At 44.7% G+C, this 13,484-nt stretch overlaps 1 protein-coding gene and 1 long non-coding RNA gene across 9 annotated transcripts in view; one reads left to right on the plus strand and one right to left on the minus strand.

Moving 5' to 3' along the window:
* Positions 1 to 1,172, minus strand: part of ZNRF2 (zinc and ring finger 2) — a 79,200-nt gene extending 78,028 nt beyond the window's left edge. For all 5 annotated transcript variants that reach the window (XM_074340939.2, XM_074340942.2, XM_074340941.2 and 2 more), the window contains exon 1: positions 582 to 1,172. In XM_074340939.2, the coding sequence (XP_074197040.1) occupies positions 582 to 1,080 (499 nt within the window). In that variant the 5' untranslated portion in view covers positions 1,081 to 1,172. The remainder of the gene's footprint in view (positions 1 to 581) is intronic.
* On the plus strand, positions 40 to 13,251 carry LOC141573216 (uncharacterized). 4 transcript variants are annotated; one of them, XR_012498923.2, is made up of 5 exons: positions 40 to 339; positions 2,036 to 2,193; positions 6,112 to 6,161; positions 10,931 to 11,232; positions 12,651 to 13,251. It is a non-coding gene; the product is annotated as an uncharacterized LOC141573216 (long non-coding RNA). The 4 variants fall into 4 exon arrangements; XR_012498922.2 differs by lacking the exon at positions 40 to 339 and adding an exon at positions 874 to 1,010 and having other exon boundaries at positions 4,176 to 6,161; XR_012498920.2 differs by lacking the exon at positions 40 to 339 and adding an exon at positions 874 to 1,010.
* The last annotated feature ends 233 nt before the right edge of the window (positions 13,252 to 13,484 follow it).

Consider the following 13,484-nt stretch of genomic DNA (forward strand, 5'->3'; position numbering starts at 1 on the left):
CATTAACCATTCCCTAAAGTAGCAGTTTACTGAGGTTAATACTTTTCACTAACGCATTTATCCAATTAAAGTGTACGTAGTACGTCGGACTATTTGCACAGACTTAAGAATTAGTTCTATATTAACAGTCCAAACGCGGTAACTCCCTCCTTTTTCAAATACTCATGTTTTGAACCCTCTGACTTTTGGAATTTGAAAACTGCTCACCCCTCCAGTCCCAACATAGAACGACACTTAGCAACTGGTCTTCTGACTTCCTGATACTGAAAACCACGAGCACCAGTACTGCAGCATCGGTTTGTTTTAAACCATTTGCTTTCACGTCACGGGGAAAACAAGGTGTGTATGGGAGCCGCTAGGAGGTGAGGGTGCACACGTTGTTTAAAAAACAAACACTAGGGTCAGGCGGTAGCGGCGCCGCAGTGGTTAAGTGGCAATGTTCCTCCCGGGAGGGGTGACCGGGCTGGGCCCCGCGGCTAACCCCCGGGGTTCAGGCTGAAGGAGAAAAGGAGAAGGGTAAAAACAAGCGCAGTCGCGGGCCACGTGCCGCCCTTGGGAGCTAGGGAGGGAGGGGGCCGTACCTCCAAACATGTGCGGCGAGAGGTGAGCTGGTAAAGAGCCGATCACCAGGCGCGGCCCGCCCGGGCCCCCGCCCGCCGGCCGGTCCCGGCCGCCGCCGCCGCCGCCGCCGCTGCCGCCACCGCCACCGCCGCCGCCGCCGCCGTCCTCCGGGCTGCTGTGCACCGAGTCCTGCGAGCCGTACTGGCCACTGCTGCTGTTGGGGATGCTGAAGGAGGACTGCGCGGCGCGAGCCCCGGATGCCACGGTCCCCACGGCCCCGCCGACCGAGCGGCTGCGCGGGGCCGCTGAGGCCGCCGCGGCGCCGCCGGAGGCGCTGGGCTGGTGCGCGCCGGGCACCTGAGCCGGAAACCTCCCAGCGGCCGCGGCCCGCGCCCCGCCGCCGCCGCCGCCGCCCGCGGTTCCATTGGCTCCTCCGCTGCTACTGGAAGGTAAATCCGAGCCAGAGTACGCACGGGTGCGGCCGTTAGCAGCGGCCGGGCCGCTCTGCTTGGCGCCCATGTCCGCCCTGCCCCGGGCCGGGCTCGCGCGCAGCGCCCGGAGCTCCGGGAGGGCGGGAGCGAGCGCGGGAGCTAGAGGGCAGGGCCGCGGCGCCGCGGCCGGCCCAGAGCAAAGCCCGCACGTCCAGGGCCGCCGCCCGGCGCCCCGAGGGGCAGTCAGCGCCCGGCGCGCTCTTCTTGGGGGCGTTGGACGAGACCGGCGACCTTCCGGGGGGCGCGGGAGACAAGGAAAGGCGGAAAGAAAGGAGGTCCCCGCTCCGGCGGGCGCCGCTCGCTGGCTCGGGAGGGAAGGGAGACTCAGGTGGTTGTGCGGCTACCGCTGGTTTCGGTTCTGCTGCACCGCGTCGGGCCGCTGCCGCTCTCTGCCGCCACCGCCGCGCTCTGCGCCCCGGGCCTCGGCACTGCCTCCTCCCGGGCGGCCGCTGCTACCGCCGCCATCCTCCTGCTCCCACTGCGGCTCGCGGGTAAGTGGGAGGCGCCCGCCCAGACTTCGCCCGGGCCACCTTCCCTCTTCCCCCAGCCACCCAGCTGTTAACGGAAAAAGAGGAAAAATGGGTGGCGCGTGCGGGAAGGACGAGAGAGGGAAGGGAAGAGGGACGCGTGCTTCCCGGCAACCGTCGCCGCGCTGCCCCCGCGAAGGAGGGGCGGGGAGCGGTCTGGGCCACAACTGTAGGGGTGCCCGGGAGGGCAGGAGGTTGCCTGGCCCTCGCACCGGAAGGCCGAGGAGCAGCGAGTCCCCAGGGTGCGCCGGGGCCTGTGTGTTTGGGTCGCGCGCGGTGACCCCGCCCCCACCCCCTCGCGCCGCCCGGCGGATTGGCTCCCGCCAGCTTGGCCCCGCCTCCCCCTGCCGCGGCCTTCCAGGCCGGGTACCGCCTTTCCAAGGTACTGTAGTGTGGTAGGTGCTGCACCCGCGGACTCAGTGATGGACAGGTTTCTGGCCCCGCCCTGCCCTCCAGGTCGCCCTCCTCCTCCTCCTCCACTGCGGGGCCTAAGCCAATTGGAAGGACTGAGCCCCTCCGGGCGCCAACCAGAAGGCGGCCCCTCCTCTCGCATGTGGCAATCCGACGCAGTAGAAGTCAGTGAGTCCCCTTCACCTTTTCCTAGCTGGTGCCAGGTATGGCTGTGTTCTTTGTCCCGAGGCGTTCAGTTTGGGTGGGTGTTAACTTCCTCGTTGGTGTTATTAAATAAGTGGGTCTTACATGAAACAGATGCTCAGCAATGCTAATAATAAAAGACTGAGAACAGTGAGAACAAAACAACCAAGGTAGCAGAAGCCAACTTAATTTGAATTAGCTCTATCCAATCAAAAACCCCAATCCTGGAGGAAGAGCAGAGTTGGAAGAACTAAGGATAATCCAGCCTGACCTTCACGGGCAGGGCAAACACTGGTGCAGAGAAAGCTGCGCCATGTTTAGGAGACCTGGGGTCTAGGTCTGGGACCAAAACTAAATTACGTGTAATGAGCAAATTATTTTACCTTTTTGGACTTTTGTTTCCCTACCTGGGATGTTTGTATTAAATCCCTAGGGCACCTGCAACTTTTGAATCCAATAATTTCTCTGAAACGGAATTTATTAAAATTCTCAGTAACCAACGCTTTTCCAAGTAAACCGACATTTACTTGGTAAGTAGAGAAAAGTTTGAAAGGCCAAAGTGGTTATCATAGTAACAAGTTTCAATTCAGGGAGGTATTTAGTGATTTGATCTGATTTACCTATTATTAATTGAAGCCTTTGGTATAAAACTGTGGTTCAGCAGGGAATTGTTACCGATACTGTAAGCTCCTACTGTTAATAGAGAAAATGACAAACACTGATTTAAAAACGGAGTAAAAGACTTTTGCAAGTCTCTGGGAGCTAACACTTGGTAAGTGCAAGAGTCTCACACTAATCATTATACATGCATTTTTTAAAGTTTAGATAACTATGATATGGAACACATCCTATTCAGTAATTAAAACTATTAAATGGAAAGATTTAACAATAAAACCTGATGACTCTTAGTTGTGTCTAGATTTATATATTGTGCTTCATCACACCCAACTTGGTTGTATTTTTAAGTCATTTTTACCCAAATGGTAATTACACCTTAAAAGTGTCCCACATTTATTCCTAACAAAGAAAAAATCCCCTTCAAGTTTCCAGGTTTCCAGCATTCATACCACTCACAGCAGTTGGAATTTTACATTTGTTTGAGTGATTGATTGGATTTATGTCCATTTCTAACACGACTGTAAATTTCATGAGGGCATGTAAAGCATGTGTTTTTTGACCACTGCAGTGCTTGGCACCAGTAGCCTATAGGTAAATATTTGTTGAATAAATGAGTGGTGAGAAGGCCACTCACAGGCTGAATGTTGGACGTAAGAGGATAAACCTTGGAATTGTAATGATCATTCATTCAGCATATAAATATGTTTTGTGTTACTCAGTGCCAAACACAGCATATTAGAACATGATAAGCTACACAGAGGAAACAAACCCCTAAACCTCAGGGCCTTGATGCAGTGAAAGCGCACTGCGAGTTCCCTTGGTATACCCTCTCCTCTCTCTCTAAATAGTTCCCCACTTAAGTGGCAATTCTGTGTGTCTCTCCTCCAAGTAGTACCTCAGGGACTCAGGCTCTCATCTACTGACTAAACAGGTCCCTGGACCCCTCACAGAGTCCGTTATTAGACCTTGTGCATCTGGCTGGCCAAAAAGAAAGGGCAGGTATTGAATGAAGTTTTGGCCAAGCCTGGAAGGGTTTGCATCTCTCCTGCCTACTATCCATGCTGGCAGAAATCAGTCGCATGGTCTAAACTAACTACAAAGGGATCAGGAAATACAGTTTTATATGTGTGCCCAGGAAGAAAAGGAAGTAATTTTGGCAGGCACATAGCAAACATGTCTTTGCCACACACGAGAACCATTGTCTGACAAATACCTAAGCTAAATATTAAATCTTCGTGAAACATTTTACAATAAAAATTGTTACATGAAAAAGTTTTAGTGAGAGTTATTAAAATGTAGTAAAAAAAAAAAACAAACAGAAAAAAAACCACACCCGACTTGTGTGTATCAGCTAAATTCTATCTGCTTTGAATTGTGTTTCCAGAAACACCATCTTGCACAACTCTTCATTCCACCATTTAGATCAATGATCCTCAAAGTATGGTCCCCAGATGATCAACGTCTGCATCACCCAGGAACTTGTCAGAAAGGCAGATTTTCAGACCCCAACCTTATCTGCTAAATCAAAAAGTGCCTGAACAAGCCATCTAAAAGATTCTGATGCATGCTCATGTTTGAGAACCACTGATCTAATCTAATCACTGATTGCTTTCAAAAGAGAATACCATATTCACAAAGAAATGATTTATAAATGAATGAATAAACGAGTGAATGAATATTTCTTGTCCCTATCCTTGATATCTCTACTGTGGTAGATGGATGCCCCTTCCACTTCCTCTCTGGGTAGGCCATTTTGTTTTTTTTTCCTTACTAAGATTCTGGAGTTATAAAACTTCAGCCTGCTATGTTCTTTTTTTGGCCCTCTTCCCTCTCCAAACAGAAATCCACATTAAGCTATCAGTATGTTTTATTGTCAACCAAGCAGTTCTGACTTCATTTAAAATGTGTAGCTTCTTTATTATACCATACCAGTTCTTAAAAAATGAAAAGTGCTGCTTCATCCAAATCAGTATATACAGGTGTGTACGCACATAGATAGACCAGAAACAGGTCTTATGAGATCATACCCATGCTTCATGGGATACATCCATCTCTCATTCCATTTCACTTTCGTATAATGCTGGTCACTGCCCACTGAATTGATTTTACAACCCACTAATGGATTGTAATCTGTAGTTTAACAAGCGATGATTTAAATCGGTACTTTGCAAATTTCAGTGCGCAGAAGAGTCATTTGGAGACCTTGTTAAAACAGATTGCTGGGCCCCACCCTCGGTGATCCTCATTCTGTAAATCAGGGTTGGGTCTTGAGAATTTGCACTCTAAGCCGGTGATGCTTCTGCCACCAAACCTTAGGTCACACTTAGAGATGCACTGGTCTAAATGACACATTCCTGTACGTAATCACAACTGTTGTTTTATTGTCTCAGTTACTTCAAGAAACTAGACCCCCAGCTCTTTGAAATTCCTAATATTTGAAGCTTTTTCCTAGGCTCTATTTTTCTTCCTCCTACATGATTAAATGATGACATTTTGACCAATGGTTTTTGGGTTCAAAATTAGTTTGTCTTGTTAAAGCACTTGGTGTTGACAAAAATTGGTGGCCAGAAACCCACACTGGAACAAAGAAGCTAGTTGTGAGTTTATCAATAAAAATACCGGACTGATGGGTTTGCTGTTATCTGATTTGAAATTCAGTTGGGGTGAGTCTCTTCCCTTTGGCATTTATTTAGTGTGTGTGTGTGTGTGTTTCTCTTTTGTCTTTTGCCCACTCTTTTAAAACTGTGCCAGGTCAGATCTTGGACTTGTGGGACAACAGATTTGCACAGGGCAGAGACCTGTCACACTGACCCTTTCCGTCAGGCTCTCAGCCTCCCAGCGGGGCTCTCCCGCAGCCAGTACCAGCCTATACTCTTCACTAAAGTCTCTGCCATCCTCCCACTTTTCCTCTCATAATATTTAAAAGATGGCCATGGTTTTGCCTTTGATTTGATTTTATTATTTTACTCAGTGTCATACATTACCCAGTCTCCATTACAAACTATAGGACTATATGTCTAATTACCTCTTTAAATAGACATTTTTCCTATTATGTTTTATTTTTTAAAGAAAGAAATGGACCATCTAAACATTAAACTGTATCTTAATACATCCTACAGAAAACACTATTTAGTATTTTAGGGATGATTGGAAACATATTTTAAATTCTAAAACTAAAGTTAATTTAAAGGAATATTTAAGAATCACATTGTTGGGTAATTTTTCAGAGAAAATCAATAATTTATATAATGTATGTAACTCACTTTTTCTGTCATGAGGAAGCCAAATTCTCCCTTCCCTTTACTCTCATTGATTTTTAGGAAGGATGGAGCCAATCCTGACAGGATTGTAGGGACACACCATGAAGTGGGTGAGTTCCGGTCACAGGTAGGCCCCCACTCGGCTCTGTCTAGCACTGCCTGTGGGATTTAGGGCAAGCCACTTAACCTGGCCAGACCTGTTTCCTCTGGAAAACGCAGATGAGCATAACACCAGTCTCACAGAGCAGTTGTGGGTCTCAAAAGACTCAGTTTCTGTTTGAAAATACTCTGAAATGTGTTAATAGATACACAGACTTTAATCTCAATGGGATTATCCCTAGCAGGTTTTCATAAATTGCACATTATTTACCAGTTTTTGTGTGTGTGAATTATGCAGCTGAATATATACTATACTAGCACTCACTGGAGTTGATTTTACCACTTTGTGTAATTTTAATGTGTTTTGACACTTAAGGATTTATTGGTAATAATGTGTAGCAGTAATTTGCTAATAAGTATGTACATCACTAGTCTTGAGGACAATATGACATGTCATGATGACAAACCTACAGCTTTCTACCATGGGATGTGTATGTGTATATGTATACAGAGGGTGCCAAAAAAATGTATACACATTTTAAGAAAAGAAAAAACTATTGGGGCCAGCTGAAGGCTGCCGGTTTGATTCCCACATGGGCCAGTGGGCTCTCAACCACAAGGTTGCCGGTTGGACTCCTCGACTCCCACGAGGGATGGTGGCCTGCGCCCCCTGCAATTAACAACGGCAACTGGACCTGGAGTTGAACTGCGCCCTCCACAACTATGATTGATATGACAACAATTTGACTTGGAAAAAGTCCTGGAAGTACACACTGTTCCCCAATAAAGTCCTGTTCACCTTCCCCAATAAAAATTTTTTTAAAAACCAACTATTAAAATTGTAATAATATATACTGATAGTAAAAGATGACTACAAGTCATATGTATACATTTTATGAAATTTAATTGTCATGAGGAGACCAGAAAGTATTTGAAGAGTAGAAGCTATTTGAAATATCTAAGATTTAAAGCTTTTTTTTTTAAATTCTCTTGATTCTACAGCGTAGTTAAATTAAATTACACTTTCACTAAGAAGTCTTTGGGGTCCTAATAGCATTTCACATGAATCAGTCTGTGAGCAGATCCCTAAGCTATGTCAAACATAGATTCTGAAATCACTTTCCTTTCTAAAAACAGCTTGAGACACAATATTAGCTTCTGCTAATAAAAATGGTATGGAGTGTTAATTAGAGCTTAAATAGTTATACTGTGCTCTATTCTCAATAATTCACTTTGGCTTGCAAACAATATATTTTAAAAACCTTATTTTAAAACCCTTAATACAAAACAGCCACAATCCATGATGCTTTTCCTCCACTATCAAGAAATCTCTCAGATTCCACACAGAGTAGAATAAAGGAGTCCCCAATCAGTATTAGGGTCATATTGTTGAAAAGACAAAGTTTCATGGAAAGGTGTGTCACGGGGTCATTACCGAGGACATTTTCCCAGCCTACAGAAGTGAAGAACAGCTTGGAGAAAACATAACTCTCTGCTGCATAATGCATACGGTCCCTCTTCCAGGGCAAGTGCTTTCCCTCCCTCCTTCCTGCCACTTGTTTAAATCACTGTGGTTATACAGGAATGATTAAAAAGTAATATAAGACCTCTTCCCTTACCACCTCCTCCCCCAAAAGCCCCTATACAGGCCAGCCCCTTATTTTAGGCCTAGATTGCATAAGCCTCCCGAGTATAGGAACTCTGTTTTATTTCTAACTCTCTACAGACCCTGTGTCTAGAGCTCTAAGACGATCTGCACACAGGAAGGATTCAGTAACTTAGATCACGAGGGGCAGCAGTGACAAAGATGTCCTGAACGACTACTGACTTAACAGGCTGTCATTACCACACTAAGTCCGTGTGTTTCACACTTGCTGTCTTCTACACTTTTCAGCCCAGACAGTCCACACCTTAGGTGGCCAATTCCCTTTGAGTTGCTGCTGATTGATGTACGCCCCCAGGTTAGGCCAGGTTGGAGATGGTAAGCTCCTCATCCAGGACTAACCCTGGCAACCAGACAGTATTGAGCCATAAGAGCTACTGTCCAACATGCCCCACCTCTTTCCCAGAAGCTAGCTGTGTTCTGGCTACATTCTAGGGACATAGATCTAATCCCAGCAGGTTTTGGAACATAGCCCTGAACTGGGTCATCCCCAGTGGGAGGAAATATCAGGATACCTTGGGACTCACACTAGAGATGTTTTCATTCATTAAACAAAAAGTGACCAAGCATTTGTAATGCACCACATCCTGGGCTTAACTCTGGAGATACATAATTAAACAAAACAGGGTCCTTGCCTTCAAAAACCTTAGAGGTTATAGTCAGGGGACATAGCTATAGATAACGAGATGAAATGTGGTAAATGCATGCTGGAGCTGAGTGCAAGGATGGGGGTTGGGTGAAGGACAAAGCCACATTCCCAGAAGTGATACTGAACTGAGTCTTGAGAGGGTTGGCGTAAGCAGCCACAGGCATTCCAGGCTGAGGGAGTGTGAAGGCAGAGCTTTGATCATCTGAAGAACTGCAAGCAGTTCATTATAGCTGGAATGAAGAGAAGGAGGCGATGAGGTGAGCAGATCGGCTGGAAAAGTAGGTTGAGGCAGAGTCTAACTGGCTTGGTGTGCCGGGCCACGAGGTTGGAGTCAATCCAGAAGGCAAAAGGGAACCACCTTCGTAAACAGGAAGTAGCATGCTTGTATTTACAGTTTAGGAGGATCACAGGCAGTATGTTGGAGAACTTATTTATAGGAGGGAGGAAAGCAGAGTGAAGTAGAAGAGTAGGGAAGTTTCAGCAGCTATTGAGAGAGTAGCCTCCACAGGTCTTGGAGACCAATGGGATGTTGTGATTGGCTGAGAAGGAACACTCAAGGGTAACAGGTAAGTTTTCTGGTCCCTGGTAGCACTAGGTAGGAAAGATCAAGTTTGAGAAGTCAGGAGATGAATTCAGCTTTACAAGGCAGAACGAAACCAGCCTTTAGGTGTGGCAAGGCGTGGGGTTCAGTTCTGCTGCGTTAGGCATCCAATCCTATGTGGAATTTGCATGGCGGTATAAACAGGTTACCCTACCCAGATTTCTCAGCGCACTGAACTTCATTTTGCACAATGCTTCTCGGAGCTGGAACCATGCCTCCTGCTCTGTGTGTGTGTTCTCACTGTGCCAACTTGGTGCTGTTCCTAGGACAGACATCCTGAAAATGGGGAGTCACGAGGGGCAGCAGAGTTAGTGCTGTGCGGTCATTGGAGGGCGACCACATTTCAATGCTGGGTGTGGCAAATTTATTTTTCTTCATTGTTAACATTCCATGAGCAAAGGAAATTTAGGCCTTGTTATTTTCCAAGACAGCAGTTTTCTATTACACTGAATTAGGCTATTAAGTTCATCACCTCAAAAATCATATCATCTATTATCTTTGAAACAATGACTGTGATAGGCAGAAAAATGCCCACCTAAGGATGTCCATGCTCTCATCCCTGGAACCTGTGAATGTGTTACCTTACACGGCAAGAGGGACTTTGCAGATATAAAGAAACTAAGGATCTTGAGATGAGATTGTCCTGGATTATATGAGTGGGCCCAATGTCATTACGAACTTTCTTATAAGTGAAAGGGAGGAGAGGCAGAGTGATGAAGTGCAAGAAGGACTCAGCCAGCCATTGTTGGCCTTGAAGACAGAAGGAACCCACTAGCCAAGGAACGCTGGTGCCCTTGAGAAGCTGGAAAGGCGAGGAAATGGAGCCTCCCTAAGAGCCTCTACGAGGAACACAGCCCTGCCGACATCTTGATTTTAGCCCAGGGAGACCCATTTTGGATCTCTGACCTCTAGAACTGTAAAATAATGAATTTATGTTGTTTTATGCAACTAATTTGGTGGTTATTAGTTACAGCAGCAATAGGAAACTAATATAATGACTGTTCTTTAAGATTTCAGAAACCCCCTGATTATAAGCTGCCTCAAAAAACAAAAAAAGTCTAGTAAACATGCTATGAAATCCTCATGTGATTAATCACACGTATTTTTTCTTGGCTTCCTGCCCTACTCTTGAACCATGGTAGCACAGGACGCCATGGTTTCCTGAAGATGGGCATTACAGGTAGCTGAGGTAACATGCTGCTTTTCAAGGACCCCACGTGCCAGCTGGGACTTCCCATTATCTGCCTTAAAACAGCCTTGTGGGCTGCCTTCCAAATGCAATCACTGAGATTAGAAAGTCATGGCATTCAAAAGAGCAGCCTTTAGTTCAGGGTTTCTGCGTTTTAAAAGAACACTGGCAAGTCAAAATATGTAAGTAGACAATATATTCGGTGAAATTATGGTGCTGAAAATAGCCCTGTGTTTTGCCAGCACTTGATTGAGGAAGGATCCTGGGTGACGTGTGGTACATCTCCTGCAGGAGAGAAGGTGGCAGTTGGGAAACTCCACACTGACATCTGGTGATACAAAACTGCACTGCCCAGGACTGGAAATCGGAAGCAGTTTGCATCAATAGGCTCCTCATTTGGATGCTCCTACCCCTGCCCCCCCCCACTCCCCAAGAGGCTCAAGACTTAGTGCAGACCAGGTGACTTCAGCTGCCCCAGGTGCAGCCAAGGCTGGTCAGGCTTTATGCTCGTGTGCACGGTGCAAAGTTTAACCATCTAAGAGTTTTTGCCTCGACTTTTTGAAATGATGATTTCTGCACATCTGAAAGCTAAAGATTGTGCTTCTGAAAGCCTGTTTGTGCTTCTGGCAGCCAGACACTTGAATGTCAAATGAGTTTAAGAGTGTTTGTATTTTCTAGGTTCACAGAACAATTGCTGTGGCTGTGAGTCCTGAGCAAGGAATAACCTGCCTCGGGGATGGAACCGGTGAGGCAGGTACAAGCCCTTCTGCGCCCCGAGAACTTTTATCTGCATTTGATTCTCATCAACCATGACGCCTAAAGCATAGAAGAAATGGCATAGAATGCCCCTTCCATCTCACCCTGTTTCTCCTGTGCCCATGGTGAAAATCAGTCAACAGGGATTTTTGTTTCTTCCCTAAATGGGGGCAAAATTAGAAGCAAGACAAGACTGGATTTTGAAGGCTGTTGCAGTAACCCAGGTGAAAAAGGATGAGGGGCTTGCACAGCAATGTGAATGTACATAATGTCACAAAGTCGTACACTTAAAAATGCTTAAAATGGTTAATTTTAAGTTATTTGTATTTTATCACAAGAAAAAAATTAATGATAAGAGGCTGACCTGCAGCAGTAATAGTGATAATGGCAGAAGGTTCTACAAGTGTTAGGAAATGGTTGGGTGCACATACATTTTCATATCATTCTCCTGGGCAAATTGTGCAGATGAACAAATGTTAAACTCCAGAACACTAATGCCAGAAACACTCTTACAACCTTCTCATTGAAACAAACACACCTACACATCATGAAGTCATTCAATCAGGTTTTACAACGAAATGTGTTTCGCCGTACATTTAGAACATTTTCTTTTATGGCATGTAAATATCAAGCTTTAAACAAATCATACAGATGGGAAAATGAAATGTGCTGCACTAAACGCACACGGATTTAGCAAAGAAAGGGCAAAAAAGGGGGGAACCACTCCTCGACGCATCTCTGGCTCAGTTTTGACTGTCAGAAATACAAGAGAGGTAAAAGCATTTCCAGGATTCAGTTGCGTCTGTGAGTTGAGCACAAAAGGAAAAGATAAATAGGAAGGAACTGCAGACATGACTTGTGCAAACAGCAGATTCATAGGTTTTGGTAATGACAATTCACATTTTAGAATTTGTAATCTGTTGACAAGTGATTCATTGAAATTCCATGGAGGAATTAGAAGAGATCTAGAATTTTTTTCAGAAAAATGTAACATTTCAATTTAAACTTTCAGATGTATATCTATCTGGTTTTTCCAATATGTCTTTTAACAGATGGCTTACTAATAATACATTTTACTCTGTTCCTTCATCTCCATCCCCACCAATGATTGGGTAAAGAAGTGAAAAATACTGTCAAGACCAATATTAACAAGGAGTATGACAGCTAGAATCAGGATTTCATTTTAATACAACATGATTCTTTTCTACTGAATTAAAGTTATTTGATAATAGCTCATGAGTTTCAATAACAGAAGAGTTTCTTCTAGAGCTCACAAAGAACTTAAAATGTACAACTTAAATAAAAAAGATATTTTTTTAAAACCCCACCAACCAGAAAATTTACTTAGCTTGATACATACAGACTTCAGAGAAACCTGAGTTTTGGAAAGCTGGGCCATCACCTCTAGGATTTCTGTAAACTCAATCATTATACAGGGGAAAGGGAAGCGTCTGTTACCTTAAGTTCACAATACTGGAGTGACAGTGACCCACAGCCAAATTTGAAATGGTGGTGGCTTCATACATTGAATAATAGAAACTGTCTTGTTTTTCATAGTGCAATCAACCTAATGGCTTTTGTATAATTTTCCAACCTACTTAATGGATATTTTGTGGTTTAAAATAATTATCTTTCCTGTCAGGCAAGACAAAGACTCCAGATTTCCTCATTTGAAGAGTGAATCTCCTCAAGAAGACGTTTCTATTTGTTGGAGCAGTAATTCCAGGCACTAATCTACAGACCAACACCAGTCCGTGTTGAAGTGTTCGCAGTGAAATAAGAAAAATTGGGGAATGCAGTCATTGCTCTTTTATGTATGAAAAGCTAAGTGTCTTCAAACAGTATGACGGTTCCTCAGAAAATGAAGCCTACAATTGCCGTATGATCCAGCAATCCCACCTCTGGTATGTACCCAAAATAATTGAAAGCAGGGACTCAAAGAATTATTTGTACACTTGTGTTCATAGCAGCATTGTTCACAATAGCCAAAAGGTGGAAGCAGCCTGTGTCTCTGAACAGATGACTGGATAAACACAATGGGGTACATACATACAATGGAATATTATTCAGACTTAAAAGCAAGAAAATTCTGACACATGCTACACATGGATGAATCTTGAAGACGTAATGCTAAATGAAATAAGCCAGGCACAAAAAGACAAATATTGTGTGATTCTACTTATATGAGGTACCCAGAGACGTCAAATTCATAGACAGGAGGTAGAATGGTGGTTGCCAGGAGCTGCGCAAAGCGGGAAATGGTGAGTGGTTCACAGGTACAGAGATTCAGCTTTGCGAGGTGGAAAGAATTCTGGAGATTGGTTGCACAACAATTGAATGTAATTAACACAACTGAAAACCTTAAAAATGGTTAAGATGATAAATTCTATGTTGTGTATATTTACCATAATTAAACTTTTCTTTAAAAAATTTTAAAGCAAAATGTCTTCAATTGATAAGACTTTCCTTTAGTTTA

This window comes from Rhinolophus sinicus, chromosome 4 (genome assembly GCF_057876585.1).
Source record: "Rhinolophus sinicus isolate RSI-liver-muscle chromosome 4, RSI-T2T, whole genome shotgun sequence".
Lineage (NCBI taxonomy): Eukaryota > Metazoa > Chordata > Mammalia > Chiroptera > Rhinolophidae > Rhinolophus > Rhinolophus sinicus.